The 17,384-nt window shown below is 40.6% G+C and overlaps 2 protein-coding genes across 2 annotated transcripts; one reads left to right on the forward strand and one right to left on the reverse strand.

Annotated features, from left to right (window-relative positions):
- Positions 1 to 308: 308 nt before the first annotated feature.
- On the forward strand, positions 309 to 7,514 carry MONOS_1644 (putative SNF2 family DNA-dependent ATPase; the record flags this gene model as incomplete). Its single annotated transcript, XM_067869349.1, has 2 exons — positions 309 to 646; positions 729 to 7,514. 2 exons carry the CDS (start codon positions 309 to 311, stop codon positions 7,306 to 7,308), a joined length of 6,918 nt encoding a protein of 2,305 aa, XP_067735985.1. The 3' UTR covers positions 7,309 to 7,514.
- Positions 7,513 to 17,370, reverse strand: MONOS_1643 (uncharacterized protein; the record flags this gene model as incomplete). Its single annotated transcript, XM_067869335.1, has 6 exons — positions 7,513 to 16,570; positions 16,622 to 16,665; positions 16,729 to 16,833; positions 16,883 to 16,971; positions 17,033 to 17,138; positions 17,314 to 17,370. The coding sequence occupies 6 exons, from the start codon at positions 17,368 to 17,370 to the stop codon at positions 7,561 to 7,563; spliced, it is 9,411 nt and encodes a 3,136-aa protein (XP_067735986.1). The 3' UTR covers positions 7,513 to 7,560.
- Positions 17,371 to 17,384: the final 14 nt, after the last annotated feature.

The raw sequence follows: 17,384 nt of genomic DNA on the forward strand, positions 1-17,384 counted from the left end.
AAAAAGATTGAACTTTAAATATCCGATTGTCCGAGAGTGTTTGATCAAATAAGTAACCATATATTACTTTTTATTTTAATTTTTAATCCTTCATAACGTGATATAAGTTTGTCTTTAAAATCATCAAATATAATTTTTCTTATAATTTAAATTATTTAATTATTAATTAAATATAATTGTTGAAATCACTTTTATATTTAAAATTTTTGTTTTAAATGGATTAACATTCAATAATATTCCTAGTGTCAGGAGAAATCAGAAAAGAAACAACTTCACTAAAGAAAATAGATCTTTGGAAGCGTAGTTCAATGGTTTATCATGCATTTGATCAGAAGCTTGAAGATATTCCGCCTCAATTAACATTTAAACTTCGCCCACATCAGCAAATCGGGGTGCAATGGATGATCATGAGAGAGACAGACCCCCCTGGAGGTTTTGCAATGCGAGGAGGGATTTTAGCAGATGAAATGGGGTTAGGAAAAACAATAGAAGTTTTGGCCCTTTTGGCAATTGAAAAACATCAGAAAAATCGCTTAATAATGCGGGAAACGCAAAAAAATTTGCGTCATAACGCTGATGAAGCAGAAGAAAAGGATTTCCAATTAATAAGACAAGAATTATTTTCAAAAAAACATCGAACAAGATCGTTTGTCTTTTTTATATGAAATCAAAAAGTAAAATTTTCAATATCTGACTTTTTATTTTGATGCATTTTTATTGTGCAATAGTATTCAATCGTTTTTACAAGCAAAATTGAACAAAGTTCCAGGTACATTGATTGTATGCCCCAAAGGAGTTATGTCTCATTGGTTGAACAAAGCGCAAGAGACTTTGAGAGGAAAAGATTCATTTAAAGTGCACATTATTCATTCATCGCTCAGCGAGGTTAAAAACCAAGAAGAGCACGAATGCGTTCTCGGATGGGCCAGGAATTTGAGCAATAAAGATGTCATAAATGAATGCGATATTTGTCTAACCACTTACAATGTTGTGCGTGTTCAACTGAACAATCTTACAACCTGGCTCGAAGAAAAGACAGGGAAAAAAGTTGCTGCTGGGCCAAAGAAAAAAAGTTCCAGCAAATCGGCATCAGCAAAGAAGCACGACGGAAGTGGAGTGTTCGCACCTTTTCCAACATCTTTCACTGAGAAAGACGATAAATTGAATGAAGACGGGGATGATGGGTTTAAATTTCTGGACGATGCTGACTTGCTGGAGCAAGAGGAAGAAGTGATGCAGCGTGCAGCAACCGAGCTTAATGATGAGCAGTTTAAGCAGATGATATTCGAAGGGTGGAAGCGTTGGCCTTTGTTTACTGTGGCGTGGAAGCGCATTGTGTTGGACGAAGCACACAACATCAAGAACGACAAAACAGATCAGACCAAAGCAGCGTTTGCGCTGATGACTCAGCGAAGATGGGCGCTGACTGGCACGCCTGTGCAGAACAACCTGAGAGATGTGATTACACTCCAGATATTTCTACGCTTCCACACTGACCAGACACAGGAATCAATATACGGCAGTATACTCAGGAGAACGAAGGACGAAGCTTTGAAAGGACAGCTTCCAAATAAGTTCTACTCAGAAATGAGGGTGGAGCTATCTCCTATTGAAAAACAGTTTTATCAGCTACTTGAAGCAGACTCGTCGAAAGAAGCGGATTATCTGCTCGAACAGAAGGCAGTTTTTAAATCAAGACAAGCCACTTTGAGTCTTCTTGAGCTTATTCTCCGACTTCAACAAGCGTGCCTGCATCCCGCTCTGGTTGTGAAAAGCATTCTTGAGAGAGGATTCGTTGTTGTCAAGTGCAAGTCCACATTCAGACAAGCTGTGAAGGCGTTTGTCACATCTCCGCGTCTGCTGTTTGAGGAGGCAATGGATCCTCCTCGTGCAGTGCATGCAGAAGAGCTGGAGATTGCGAATGTTCCTGAACAGCATGGGCCCATCCCTGATTTATCTCCAAAGAACAGCTTCATTCTGGGCTCTCCTTCAAAATTTGGCACGTGCAGCGACAGCTCATTCCCGCCAAAGCCTTTGGATGGAATGGACTTCCCCTTTTCTCCTCTTTCGTATTCTTTCCCATCATCTTCAGGTTCTTTGGCACAAATGCCAATGATTCATCCTCCGCAGCCCCCATTCACGGTTAATTGTCCAACACTCAATTGGAAGTTCCAAGCACCACCTGATTCTGCAGAGAAAAAAGATGATTTAAATACATCAGGAAAAAGCTCAGATTCTTCTGCCACTGACTCGTCTTCATCTTTCAGTAATTCAATGAAGCGCTCAAACAGACAAAGAGTGAAAAGCAGTTCTTTAACATTGCAAAATTCAGGGATGAAAACTTCATTGTCACATGTCAAAGCGAAAGATCCGTTTTTGGAGCCGAAGACAAACGAATATTACGACAGCAGCAAAAAAACTGATAGAGCAAATGGGTCATTTCCCTTTGGAGGCACCCAAAGCAATACGAGCAGCGGTGAAGATGGAGACGCAAATAAAGCTTCTGAAGATGGTGATTCGACAGACAAAAACAACATGGAGTTGATAATCGATCGACCTTTGACTTTGGATGAATTGCTAATGTTTAGCAATAAAAGCGGTCAAAGCAATGAGAAGAGCAAAGAAGACGAAGAAGCAAGATCAAAGAAATTTAGAACGTTTCGCATAAATTTTGATGATGATGGAGAAATCAGTAGCGAAAGCGACTCTGATAAGCAATCGTCTAAAGAGAAAGATAAACAAAGAAAAACAACAGAAGATGATGAAGATGAAGAAGATGAAGAAGAGGCCGAGGAAGAAGAAGAAATCAGTGAAAGCGATAAAACCTTAAAAAACAACAGAGCAGATAAAGCAATGGAAAACAACAAAGACGAGCCGAAAACAACAGAAAAACAGAATCAGAAACCGAAAAGCCAAAATATGAATGCAGCAAATTCATCAACGCTGAGTCTCTCAAATTTTTCTTTTCCAACATTCTCAAAAGATTCTTCTTTTGCAAATTTTAAATCGGATTTTTCAAACATCAGTTTTCCTTCATTAGCTCAGTCTCCGTTGCCTTCAACCACACCCACAAATTTGTCTGCATTAACAGGCGTGTCTTCATTTCCGAGTAATTATTTTGTTTCAAAGGAAACCATTTCCTCAATCATGGATCCTTCTAACACTATTTCTCTTCCATTACCCATTCAAGGGCTTCACACAACAATTGGACAATCTTTGGTTTCAGCAAATACAAAACAAAGTTCAAATACCACTTCATCTCAACAGCAGCCTGTTGACTCGAAAATACATTCAACTCTTCTCAAAGATGATGTGGATCAAACGGTTACAGTTACACAGAATATGAAATCAGAAGGAGAAAAGCAAGAAAATGAAAGCAAACAAACAGAACAGGATATGCAAGCAGCTCAAGATAATAAAACTATTGCTTCAGAAAAGATAGAGCAGGAAATCAAAGAAAAAACAGAAAATTCTACAAAAGACGGAGAAACCGATGATCTTCCATTGCCACTTCCAGCAGGAATGCAGATGCCAACACCAATAAAAACAGAAAAAGAAAGTTCTTTGCTTGTTGCTACGCAATACAGAAACAAAATAATAAACAAAGGAACAAAGTTGGCCCAATCATCAATTGTCGATTTTTTCAGCAATCGAAGCAAAAGTGATTCTGTTGCAAATAGTTCGAATAACACAGAAGACAACACAATACATTCAGAAAGTCAAAATGACGCAACAAGCTTTATTAAAAGCGAGAATGATGGAGTTATGGATCCGCTAGATGAAATAATTGAGAAATCCAAAGACGTCATATCAAAAGGAAGTTCAAATGATGGAGATAATAGCACTGACAATGGAAACACAACAGACAACATACATGATTCTCCGTCTTCACCAGCTTCATCTTCGCTTCATTCAGAAAGCTCAAGTGAAAAACTGAACTTGAGCATTCAATTGAAGCAGAAACGAGAGAGTATTCCGAAGGAATTAGAAAAAGAATCAAGCAGCACAAATGAATCAAAGGAAGATGATGAGAAAGAAGACGATGAAATTGAGATTATAAATGAGAATAAAAATGGCAAGAGTTCAAAATCCGTTAAAAAAGGACAATCAACTTCGGATGCAATGAAAATCGTTTCGAAGCCAGCAAAATGGCGCAGAAATCAACGCAAATTGATTTCTGTTGGAGCATCAGAAGTTCATTCCATTGATAATGAAGAAACAGAAGATGAGATATTTAACGAAAACGGAGAAGGAGACGATGAAGAGACAAACACAGATAATTCCGAAGAGGATGAAAATTTCTCTTTGAGCAGCAGTGCAATCAGCGAAATCACAGAAGACGAGAAAACAGAGGAGAAAAAAGGAGGTTCTAGGCAATCTGGTGAGATGCCAGTATTTGAAGCAGAGTCGAGCAAACGACATGCTGTTGCTGCAAAGAAAGTTCAGAGCAGATCACATCAGAACAATTCGGAACGAGCTTCAGCTTCAACTCCATCGCCTTCTCCAGTCCCATTTTCGTCACTCATTTTTTCGCCCAGTCCAACTCCTGCACCAACTCCTTCCTCTGGAGGTGCTCTAACAAAATACCATTTTTGTATGCCTCCTCAGAACAAATATGAGAAAGAGAGTTATGCTGACCAGAAACTCAGCAAAACGAATCTTTTTGGAAAAGAAGACGAAATAAGCAAAGAAAGAAACGGATCGTCTCCATTTCCTGCATCAGAAAGCGAAGAGTTATCTGAAAGTGAGCTTTCTGATTCCTCTTCAAACGATATTCCAAAGGGCAAAACTCCTACAGCTACTGACGGTACTGCTTCGAGTGAAGGAAAAGAGCATCAACATATTCATAAAAAGAGCAACAATTTTGAGGTTAGTCCACCTTTTCTGGATTTGTTTGATGACGAAGAGCCAAATGACATCCATCCTGCACTTCTTCCCTATTTGAAAAAGACATCATCATCCGGAACTGCTTCAAGCTCTTCTTTTCCTTCTTTAAATTCTATTCCTCTTAGCGAAACGACTTCTAAACATTTGGATAGCATTGATTCAGAATCTGAAGCAAAGTCGAAAGAAAACACATCAGATGAATCAAAACCCTCCACAGATCTAATTTCATTAGATTCTCTATCTGTTCCTTCAGATCTTCACTTTCTATTTTCTCGTTTTTGTTCTCTCTGCATGCAATGGGCAGTTGACCCGCTATGTACTCCATGTGGCCATGTTTTCTGCCGCGACTGTATGCATTCATACATCGAAAAGGAGGAGGAAAAAGCAAAGCAGACCTTGTGGGCAAAAATAAACACACCAGAAGCCAGAGAAGAAGTTTCTCGAAGGCTTTTCTTGAAAAGCAAACCTAAAAGCTCAACTGAACCATCATCTTCTTCTAATTCTTCTGTATCTCCGTCAACTCAGGCCAAGCAATCAAAAACAGGCAAAGATTCAAGGAAAGGAGGGAAAGGAGGGAAAGGCAAGCAACAAAAGAAGTCTGTTGAACTTGATGACCCACTTCTGAAACTGAAGCAGCTTTCTAATCCTGAACTGGACAGCATCGAAGGAGACTTCACTGCTGCAATTGACTCATTGGTTTCACACGAAATTAAAGGGAACAAATCCAACTCTCACTCTGAAAAGCAGATTAGTTCGAAAGATGTTTCATCTTTTGATGTGACAAATCAATTGACAAAGCATCTTGAGGCTGTGATGAAGAAGCCTCGAAGTCAGTTTACGTGCCCAGTCTGTGGAAAAGAGCAAAAGAGAAACAGCATGTGCTCATTGGCACTTTTGCATGCAGTGTATTCAATGATTGCTTCAAAGACAGGAAGGGAATTGCTGGGAATAGAGGAGCTGAATGCACTTTATGGAGAAAAATATCAGTTTAATAGCATCGAAGAATTGCATCAATACCCTGATTTTAAGCCATCTTCTCCAAGACATCAAACCCACCCAAATGCTATTTCCAGTGTTGTTCAAAGAGAGAAAGTAATCACAGAAACTGTTCCGTCTGCTCATTCCAGTCCTTCACAACAATCTTGTTCTTCTCCTCTTTCTTCTTCGGAATCGCCAGAAAAAGCAGCAACACCTGACACAAATTCAGATACAAAAAAGCATTTTTGTACGTCAACTAAACTTGCCACGTTAGTCAATCACATAACTCAGCTACCAAAAGGAGAGAAAATTGTGGTATTTTCAAAGTGGACGTCGTGTCTCGACATTCTTGCATTACTGTTGGGTAAATGCGATGTGCCGTTTGCTCGTTTTGATGGTCAGCAGACGATACACGAGCAGCAGCAAAATCTGCATCGCTTTGCATTCCACAAGAAATGCTGTGTTCTCCTCGCCTCTTTGAAAGCAGGTGGTGTCGGATTGGATCTTGTCGCAGCAAACCATGTTGTGCTGGTTGATTTGTGGTGGAATCCGTTTGTTGAAGAGCAGGCTGTTGACAGAGTGCATCGGATAGGTCAGTTGAAAGATGTGGAAGTGATTCGCATTGTTGTTGGTGGTAGCGTTGAAGAGCGTATTTGCATGCTGCAAGAAGAGAAAAGAGAAGTTGCAGAAAACATGCTTCATGATGTGTCGACAGCCTTCTTTGAGTCAGAAAATAAAGACGATCATGATTCTCAGTCAGTAGCACAACTGGCACAGTCGCTGAAAGGCAGTGACTACAACTTCTTGATTCAGGGTGGATTCAGAAAGGGTGGACATGAAGGAATGTATTTCAGATCTGGGCAAAATGCATACATGAATAGTGGCAACTCTCGTCCATACTCTGGATCAAAATGGACAATTAGGAATATGAAATCAACTTCTCCTTCACCTTCTTCTTCTCCATCGGTTAATTCATCTCCACTTCCCATGACACTTCCAACGGAGAGCAAAGTTATTCTTCCTCCACTTCCTTTTATGCTTCCAAAAACCACTCTTAGTCCATCTAACGGGTCTTTGATTTCTTCTCCTTCGCCTCTCTCTTCGCCATCTCCGTTGCCCCATCCTTCACCTTTCCTGAAATCAACTTATTCAAATCCTCCTCAGACCCCTTCAACCTTTAAGCAGATCCAGAATCTTAATTTCACTCAGGTTAATCCATTTGCACACGCCTCAAATCAAAAGGATTTAGTGATCGGAGGCAAACCATTTTTGCCAGCCCAGCAGCAGGTTAATTATCCACCACTTCATTCAAATGTGACGATGGTTGCATATCCTCCGTCAAATGGAGCTCCTTCTGTTAATGATGGAACAGATCCCCTGTCTCAATTCTCTTCAAAAATGCCAGTTATGTCAATGCCCTCGCCTCTAAATCGTAAGTTTTAGTTGTAATGTCCCTTTTGTATTTTTGGAAATTACTCTCATCGAATATTAGAATCTTCATTTCATTTTATTTGTCTGGTCTTTCGTTCATTTTTGGCTCTGTTCCGAAAGCGAACGAGCATTACATCATATTTCTCCAGTTTTATTTTCTTTTTTTGATTTTTTTTACAAATTGTTTTTGAACCTTTACAAAAGATGCATATATAAAGAAATGTATCATATTTTTTTTTCAAATTTCATTTCGTGAAATGAAAGTCAAGTCTCTTTGAAAAAAGTTTCCATCTCATCTTTTGTACTCTTGTCAACAACAAGAGCAAGCAGATTATTGCTGGCAACAAAGAGAGAACGATCGTATGAAAGAAATGAAAGCGAGTGCTCCTGATGTGATTTGAAATGAGTCGAAAGAGAATGAAATTGATCAGAAAATGTTGGTATTGACCGAATTCTTTCGAGATGCAGGTTGTCGTGAAATGGCACATTGTCTGTGTCAGTTGTAGACTTTTTGGCATTCCGAAGAGGAGAGCTGACAACAGTCCACTGATTAGACACAAAATTGGAGAGAACAAGCAGATTAGCTTCATTTGACAAGAAAGCAGTAGCTTCAGGTCTCCGAAATGTTGTAGCAATTAAAAGAGGAAATAGAAGAGACGAGAGATGAGGCTTCACGAAGAATGGAACAGGGAAACGACACAGATGAAATAGCAAAGTGGAAGAGTCAATAAATGAGAATGGATTGCCTTTAGTGAAAGAAGGATTTGAAGCAGTAGTAATCAAAGCATCAGATGGCTGGGTTGACGAAGTAATGGGGAGTGTTGTTTGGAGAAGATGTGGCCTTGTGGAAAGAGCTGAAACACACTGGAAAAGAGAGAAAGATGTGGAAGGCCCTGCAGAAAAGAAGCAGCTTTGGATGGATGGAGACGAAAGAGCAAAGGAAGGAATAAGAATGCATGCGGATATCAAAAGTGATTGGATAAGTTGAGGAAGAGTTTGCAAGTTTGAGGGCTGAGAAATAGATGCAACTTGTGGTTGTTGAGTTTTGAGCAAAGCAGAAGAGGCATTTTTACTATCCGAAGAAAAGAGCGAAATAGAAGCGTTGTATTCAAAGTTGATGATCATTTGCGCTAAAGAGACAATTGATGGGCGAATAGAATCTGAGCTTGTTCTTGTTGAAGAGGCAGAAGAAGTAAGTTTTTCGAAAGGCGAAGACACTGCATGCAAAAAGGGAGAAAGATCTCCAACTGCAAAAGCTGACATGAGAGGTGAAATTGATGGGTCAATGAAATGCGAAGAGGTTGAAGAAGATGAAGCAGAAGATGCAGCAAATCCAAGTGATGAAGTGAGTGAGGTGTTTTGATAAGACTGTTGTGCAGAGAGAGCCAATCTGCCAGAAGATGGGATGGAAGATGCGGGAGCGTATTTGTTAACAAGAAGAGGAAGTGCAGGGTGAATGAAAAAGACAATATTTGCAAGAATTGAAGCGATAACAGAAGGAGAAAGTGATGGGTCGATTGGCAAAGGAGTTGACGTGAATGAAAGAGGAGTGGATGTAGTGTGGATTCTGTGCTGAGGAAGAAGTAGCACTGGATGTGTGTTTAAGAAGATGACCAGCCGAGACAAAAGTGAAAGAACAGAAAGAAGAAATGTGAAATGAAGATTATTTGTGGAAATGCATGTGACAAGAGACGAGCAATATGATGAAAAGATGATTGGAGGCGTCGAAGAAGATGCAGGAGTGTATGGAGGAACAATTGACGGTGAAATGATATTTGAAATGATGCAAAGAATGTGCTTAATGCTAAATCCGATCGCTCCGAAAAGAGAAGGATGCAGAAGCTGAAAGACATGCTGCACAATCGAAAGTGTGATAAATGAAGGTTCATCGACAGGAAAGATTTGAGATGAAGAAAATGAACTTTGAGGAGCAGTTGATATTTTGCCCAAAAATGAAGAAGAGTATTTATCACGCTGAGTTGCAGCATCTCTCTCCAAATTGCATATGTTTTCTAGATCAGCTAACTCAAGCACAGTCAAAAGTGAATGCACAAAATGTGGAAGATGAAGGCAAATTATCGAGGTGACAGTATTTATAACACAAAATGGTATAACTGGCATAACTCCTTTCGCTTTTTCTCGATCTTTTTCTTTTTCCTTTGCATGCAGATGAGTGTACTGCAGCGAAAATTCAAACAAATTGTTCGATTCCAATGAACCCAATGCAAAGGGAGAAGTCAAAGATGATAATGTTGCAACAGCTTGTAAAGAAAATCCTTTTTTCGAAGAAAGCTTTTCTTTTTCAGGGTAAAAAACAGCTGAAAAAGCTTCGCAAAGAAAATGGAATCCATCTGAATGTGTAAGAAGTGCAACCATATAAGGAGAAAGAACTGAAACGATAGAAGATATTGGCAAGAGCAACGGAGACAAAAATTCGCTGATAGAAAATTTGGCTTTCTGGTCTTCATTTGTGGCTGAGAAATGAAACAGCGTCGAATCATCAGATGACTGTCTCAAAGCAAATGCTTGATTGCAATCTGTAAGCGTTGTCTTTGAATGATTAGCTGATTCTTTCATTCTGAATGGTATCAAAGAAAGAGAATGAAACAGTTGTGTGAAGGAAATAAGAGTCTCGCTGAGCCATTCAATGTCTCGAAGCTGAAGGCCAGCACACGAAGCATACGCAAAAGTTCCACTTTGAACAGATTCCAGTGAACAAGACTGATCTTGCCCTGTAGCTGATTGTTGCGTTGAGTCCTTTGTTTCACTGTCGGACGATTGGGATCGGCTTAACGATTGGCAAATGGACTGAAGTTTTGGGTAAACAGGGTCCGCCAATCTTGAGAGAGGATGAGTGTCAAACGGGATAAATAAGGCTAATATAGTTGCTGTCAACGTTCTAAACAGTGCTTGTGCCCAATTTTGTATACTTTTGTGTGATGTCTCATCTTTGGCTGATGTATCTTTCACTTCTTTCTGTTCAATTTCTTCATTCTGTTTAATGGATGCCCCTCCTTTCTTTTTCTGTGGCTTTTGCTGAAGCATTTTCGATGATTGTTGCTGCTCGCCATCAGATGAAGTAGCTTTAGAAGTGTTTGGGGTAGAAAAGAGGAGCAACGAAATTAGATTGTGCATTCTTGACAACCATGCACGAGAACAAAGAATGTATGGATCTGAGAAAAATGAAGTCAACTCAATTAAACATCCAACAGAAGAATCAAAAAGAAGTTTGCTTCCATTTTTGGTTGTTACAGATCCTTTTTGAGTTGCAACATGTATTTTCCCTTTGTTTAGTCCATGAATAGCTTGCCAGTCAGTCTCAGAAATGGATTGAGGCAAGCAATCAGATGAAGTCTTTGCACTATCAAGTGTTGTCGAAACAGAATTTCCTTTATCCACCGAAGCATCCATTTCAGACTGAAGCTTAATTCCACACAAATCTGAAATAAGTGTCTCGACACACGAAGCTGGTTCTGTTACTAGCAACTGCTGCAGTGCTGTTAAAGTTTCTGTCCATAATTTTGCTTCTATTTTTTCGAGATGTGGCTCTTCACCGAGCATCCAGTTAGTCTCCACAGCTCGCAAGAAAGCAGAATCAGGAGACTGAGATGTTGAAGAAGATGCTTCTTCTATTGATGAACTCGGTTTCTTTTCGTCAGCTATTGATTCCTTTGATGCTGCTGGTGCAACTTCTGGGGCTTCACTTGCATCTTGGGTAAATATCTGAGCATCCTTTTCGTTGGCGATGTAATCACACAGAACGGTGCTGCCTACTGTCATTTCTCTCTCTTTTCGGAGGATCGAAAGAATGCAATGCAAAAGAATGCGAAAGCGTGAGTTAGGATTTTCGTGCGTTCGGCGAAGCAAATATGCACATCCAGTGTTAAGATTATTCAAATGCTGAGCTTTTGTAATTTGTTTTTGTTGTGTTTGTTGAGATTGAGCCTTTTCAGAATTTGTCTTCTGTGGAGTTTTTGTATCTGATTGACTGTTCTGCTGCTGTTGCTTTGTGATATTTTCTGCTTGCTGTGTTTGAGATTGGTTTGTTGACTGGTTTTCTGCTTCGGAAGTAACACTATCTTCTTGTTTCTGCGCTTTACTTCTCTTCTTCTTTTGTTTTCGCTGCGGTTCTTTTCCTTCTCCAGATGCTGATGTGCCTCGTGTATTAGACTCTTCGTTTTGGCTTTCCTTGTTTGTGTTACAGTCAATTGTAATTCCGTTTTCGTGAAGTAATTTTCTTGAGGCAAAAACCAGATTTCCCATCAGCTCTCTTTTATGATTGTTATGCTTGTTGAAAGAGTACAACCAAATATCGCTTCTTTCTTTTTGTTGAGCTTCAGTTTCATTTAAATAAGGGAATGAACTTTTTGATTGTGACGAATTTGCTGCTGTTACAATCGCAGAAGCAGTTTCTTTTGTGGTTTGATTGATGCTTCCTTGTTTGCCCGATTTTTTCTGATTGCTTTGAGACTTTTGAGATTCATTCAACTGCTGTGCGATTAAAAGAGTTTCAGGCTGAATTTGAGCACAGTTTTCCGTTTCTGTTGATTGAACAGAAGGCGCACTCTTTGCTGATCCACTTCTTGGAGACAGATAATCTTTGCCAATGCTCTGCTCCTTGCCCGTTTGTTTGCTTTGGGCTTCAGAAGTCCTTAAGGAGAAAGGAAATGCCGAAGAATATAAACGCGAACTTTGAGAAGGTTTTGAAATGTCTTTCTCATTTTGTGCAGACTTATTTATTGAGTATGGAAAATGTTTGATTGATGATTGATCATTCGTATCAACAGAAGTGTTGTCTTTGCTATCTGCATCGCTTATACCCTCAAAAGTTTCTCCGTCTTCGTGTGGCTTTCTTATTTTACTATGTTGTTCTTGAAGCCTTTTCAATCTGTTCTCCACCATCTCCTTTCTCCGAAGTTCAGCCTGTTCTTGTTTTTCCTTCATCTTCTGCTCCATCACTTCCTTGTCGTGTTCTGCTAATGCTTTGATTGCTTGATTGACTTCACTCGCTTTTGATTCAACTCCCCTTGCTTTCACAATAATCTGTTGCAGATGCTGTTCGTGTCGCTGTTCAGCTTCTTTTATTCTGAGTTCTGATTCACATCTCATCTGCTCCAGCGTCTCTGCTTTCTTCTCCATCGCTTCTCTTATCTTGTCTGTCACCATCCTTCCTTTGGATATCTGCTCCTCAAGAAGCATCTCTCTGTTTCTTGTCGCCTTCACAAGACGTTCTTCTGCCCGCTTTCGGATTAGCTCAGGGTCAGATTCTACGCTCATCCTTTCCATTCGTTCGAGAAGATGCTTCCTACGAAGAGATCCGCTCCGAGCAACAGAAGGAGAATGTGTTGGGGTGGAGAAATGATCTGAATCAATATCAGTCGACTGGATGGATGATGGAGAGTAAAGTGTAGAATTGGTCGAATACGAATGCGAAGGAGGAAAAGAAGTTGAAGTTGAAAGTGAAGTAGATGAGGTATTTTGTGGAATGGATGATAAAGAAATTGGTGAAACAGGAAGCGGAGCACGAGAAGGCGAAAAAGTTGGAGGAGAATGTTGGGGTGTTGAAGTAAGTGTCTTTTCATTTGCAGCCAATGAAAATGTTGAATGAAGTGGAACAGTTGCAGGCGTTGCTAGTGTTGGTGGAAGAATTCGGATGGCTGGCTGTCTTGTTTCGCTTTGCGATGGAGAACAGCGAGGAGGCTTTTTATCCAATGAAGAGTCATTTCTACTTCTTCCATGTCCATCAGAATGGCTAATGCCTGAATTGCCTCGTGTATTCTGAACTCCGCTGCTTGCTTTGGAGCCATCAACTGATGCTACATCTGTACTGTTATTGCCATCAATAGCAGAGTCCATCGCTGGAAGTTGATCCAAAGTGCGGCTATGAACTCCGCCGTGGTGACGTCTTCGATGCCTCCTCATTCTTTCTGTTGCTGTTCCTCGTGAAACAAGCTCCTTCTGCTGATGATGAGTGGATGTTTGTGAAAGAGAAGAGAGTGAAAGAGAGGATTCGCCCCATTCTTCTTCTGTTTGTGTCTCCTTACTTCTCTCAACAACTTTATCAACAGAATTGACTGCTCTGTAAAATGCTTGATCACTTTCACCCAAAACTGTTTGTGAATGTTGTAAATGTTGCATATGCTTCTTTGTCTGATCTCGTTCTCTCTCTCCTTCAGAGTCAGTGAATGTGAACAGGTCACTCGGGCTTTCTGATCTATCTTCATCTGAACTTCTATCTCCATCTGGTTTTTCGCTTCCGAGTGATTTGTGAGCTGACTTCGATAATCTGCAGTTTGAATTGCCGAGTTTGGACTCTGCGCCAAAACTGGTTGGAATCGACAAGGTGTGTGCTTCAGCAGAAGAAAGAGTGACATCTTTCATAAATGGAGAGTGTGTAATGGGATACGAAGTTCGTTCGATGCGAGGCGTGCAAACGAGAGAATGGGCATCGTTCTCGTAAACAGACATCGTTTTGGATGAGGAAGAGGCAGAGGAGGATGCCGATGCTGTTGAGGAATGCAGTGTCAAAGGAGTGCTGGCTGAGGACGAGTTGCTCGAAGGAGTGTCAGATGCGGTTACGAATAAAGTGTTTGCCTTTGAATCAATTGCCGAAGGGAACTGTGTCTGAGGTATTTGCTGAGGTGCAATTGAAGATAAATGATATGGTGTTGTTGGATCAGCAGAGAAGACATCTTGTTGAGATGGAGCAGTTGAATGGTCAGCGTTCAGATTCTGCTCTTTTTGTGGGGTTCTTAAAGTTGAATTCTGTGCTCTGGGAGAATCTGCACCGAGTTGTTTATAAGCAATTGGAGGTGATGTCAGTGCAGACACTTTTTTGTCCTGTTTTCGAGTGATTGAAGGAGATGCAACAGGAGAATGAGTCAAAGACGTTGAAATGCTGTTTGAGCGTCGTTTAGAAAGAGTAGGAGTTGGTATGTTTTTAGTTGAAAAAGCGAACGTGGAAGCAGAAGAAGGAATTGTCTGGTGATGTATTTTTGGTGTTGAAACGCGAGAAGAAGCAGGCGATGTGACAGAAGAGTCAGAAGCTGTTGAAGATGAGCGACGGGAAGATGCTGGTGACGTCATAACATTGTTTGCTTTGCTTGTCGCAGCAGATTTTCGTTGTGTTTCTTCTTTCTGCATTTTTGAGCACGGGAATATCAAATCTCTTGCCTTCCACAATCCGATGTCGTCGTTGTGCTTTGTGATGAGTCTGAGCTGCTCTTCTGTAAACTCTCCTTCTTCTCCATCGCCTCTGATCGACCATCCATCGTCCATCCAGAAAGTAATCGGAATTGGCGGCGAGCCAGTCTGCCGCTGCGCCTCAAAGTCGTTGTAGTCGTCTGCTTCATTGTCTTCGCTGTGCAGATGTCTCCTCCTCCTCCTCTCTTCCTCTCTGCCTGTGTGCAAATTCCGATGCGAGCGGTGGTGTCTCATTGTCTCCGGTGACAAGGACTGGTTCTGATTGTCTTGTGCAACTGACATCGATCGGATGTGCCTGCGGTGGTCAACGTGAGTGGCAGCGTGGAGATGAAGTGCATCATTCGACTCTCCGCAGCTCCGGGTGATGTTTGGCGTCTGTGAAGAGTAATGCCGTAGAAGCTTGTGTGATGCTTGGTTGGATGCAGTTGTGGTGTGAGACGACTTGTTGTCTTGATCAGGCTGATCTGAGTACGATGCTTGAGAAGGCGATGAAGAAAGAGGGATTTGCTGAAACTGAATGGGAGATGGAGCAAAAATGGAAGAGACAGAAAATCTGCCATCTCCGTCCGTCTGCATTGACATGTGCTCATCTGAGTCATCATCATCATTCTTCTCGTTTTGAGCATGAGAAGAATGCGAATTATTTGCGAGCTGATCTTCATTGTGGTGTTTGTTATGGTGCTTGTGGTGAGTGATGTGGTATATTTCTGTCTGCGATGCTTCATTCATCATGTGGAAGTGGCCAGATAAAGTGTCACTTGAGTTCAGCAATTCGTTTCCTTCTGTTGATTCATCAAATAGCAATGCTTTATCATTTATTGAGGAGCCATCCAACTTGCCGACTCCTCTTCCTCCTCCAAACTGTTCATGTGAAGGAATAAACACAGATTCTGTTTGAGATAAAGCAGACCCGCTGAATGTCGTGTACAATGTCTGTGCAGATGGCGATGCCACTCCGGGGCCTTCAGCATATGAGCCGTCTTCATTGCTTCCTCTCCTTTTCTTTGCTGAAGAAGACAGCAAAGAATATGACCCGCTGAAAGAAGTAGATGAAGAGGAAGTGGAAGAGGACGATGAAGATGACAGTGTTGATGAATCGAAACTCGAAGAAGAAGAAGAAGAGTCAAATGAGGAATCAGAACTCGAAGAAGCTCTATCAGAAGACGAGTTGCTGAGTGTATCTCTGCTTGTGATTGACCGCCGCGACCGATGAGACTTTCGTGTGTGCCATCTGCGCTGTGACTTGGGGCTTCTGCCGCGTGTGAGGTCAGAGCGAGACGAAAGAGAAGAGAAAAAGGAGGCGATTGAAGTGGAAGATGATGTCGAGTTTGATGAGCCTGCAGATGGAGAGGGTGTTGGAGATGGCGAAGAATCGCTGGATTCTTTCTGAATGGGAGACTGAAGATGATTCGTGGTGGTGGTCTTCTTCTCATTGTTTGTTGCAATTTGAGCATTTGCACTTTTGCCTGAAATCTGATTCGGCGACTGAATTTGTAGATCAGCAGAATCTGTACTTAGCTGATTCTTCTCAAACAAAGATTCAAATGGCACCACTGCAGACGAAGTGGACTGCAATGCCTGTAATTCCTGCTTCTTTTGCGCAGAGCTCTCAGTCTGATGGGAAGTGTTCTTTTGGCTGTGAATGGGCGAATGAGACTTTGCTCTCCTCTGTCTGCAGCCCAAACGAGGAGAGGAAGAAAAGGCGCGTCTGAGGGGAGATTTTGAAGAAGGGATATTTGACGATTTGGAGGAAAGCGTGGAAAGCGTGGGAGAAGGCGGAGAGTGCGAAGAAGGCAATGTGGATGACAAAATATTGCACTCCCTTTTTGACGGAGAAAACGAGTTTTCCCATTCATTTTTCGGGTTTGAGGAAAATCTATCTGCTTGTTCGTTTGTTGGTGTTGCAGCATTTTCTGAGAAATCGCCTTGGTTCTCTTTTTGCGTTCTTCTGCGGTGAGAACCCATTTCCGGAGTTACAACCAATGGAATCATTCTTCCTGGCGTTGACCCAACCCAATGTGACAAATAATCATCGGTATCTTCTTGTTCTTCAGATGGATGACGAAGCGTTCTAACAATAGAAAGAAGTTATTACAAGCAAATGTCTATTTTAAAAAAATACCTTAGAAGCTTCGATGCAGCATCGGAGATTTGTGGATTTGAATTCTAATATAAAGCGTTGAGTTCAAAATGGAATAATGAAACCTAAAATATGTCAATGACCAAAACCTCCTCCAGCTTCATCAATGGCTCTTGAAGTACAGAAAGTGGTTTAATACGGTCCGGAAGATGCGACAGTAACAGAATATGAATGCACAAAACTGTTGACAAAATCTAAAAAAACATTTCTTGAGTTTCAATTCAAATAAAAGATAATACAAACAGAAAGTTCAAAATCAACTGAATCTCCTAAAAGAGATGGGAAAAGTTGCAATATATTTTGATCAATCATCATTGGAATTGTCGAATCATCTTATTTTTGAAAATTTAATATAAATTTGATAAAGACTTCCAACAAAATATTTGTTAAAACCTTGGAGTGCCATTGTAGATAGTTGTTTAACTGCTTTTATTTTTTCTTCGTCAGTTCCAGTTTTCAGAATATGGAGCGCAGTGGAGATAAATGCTGCATATTCGGTCTTATTTTTTTCAAAGGCATAAACAAAAATATTACAAAAGAAAAAATAGAATTTCATTGAATTCATTAAGTGAAATTCGTGCAAAAAAGCAAAAAATGTAAATATTGTATTATTCACAAGTATTTTCAAAATTTTTTTAAAAAAAGTGAAACAAATAATGCCTGAATCTACATACAGTCGTTCCTGGTGTAAAATGATAAACCAAAAATGCTGCATCTTTCTTTTGCTCCATATAACTTGTTGCTT

Source organism: Monocercomonoides exilis (genome assembly GCF_001643675.1).
Source record: "Monocercomonoides exilis strain PA203 chromosome Unknown scaffold2-2631571, whole genome shotgun sequence".
Lineage (NCBI taxonomy): Eukaryota > Preaxostyla > Oxymonadida > Polymastigidae > Monocercomonoides > Monocercomonoides exilis.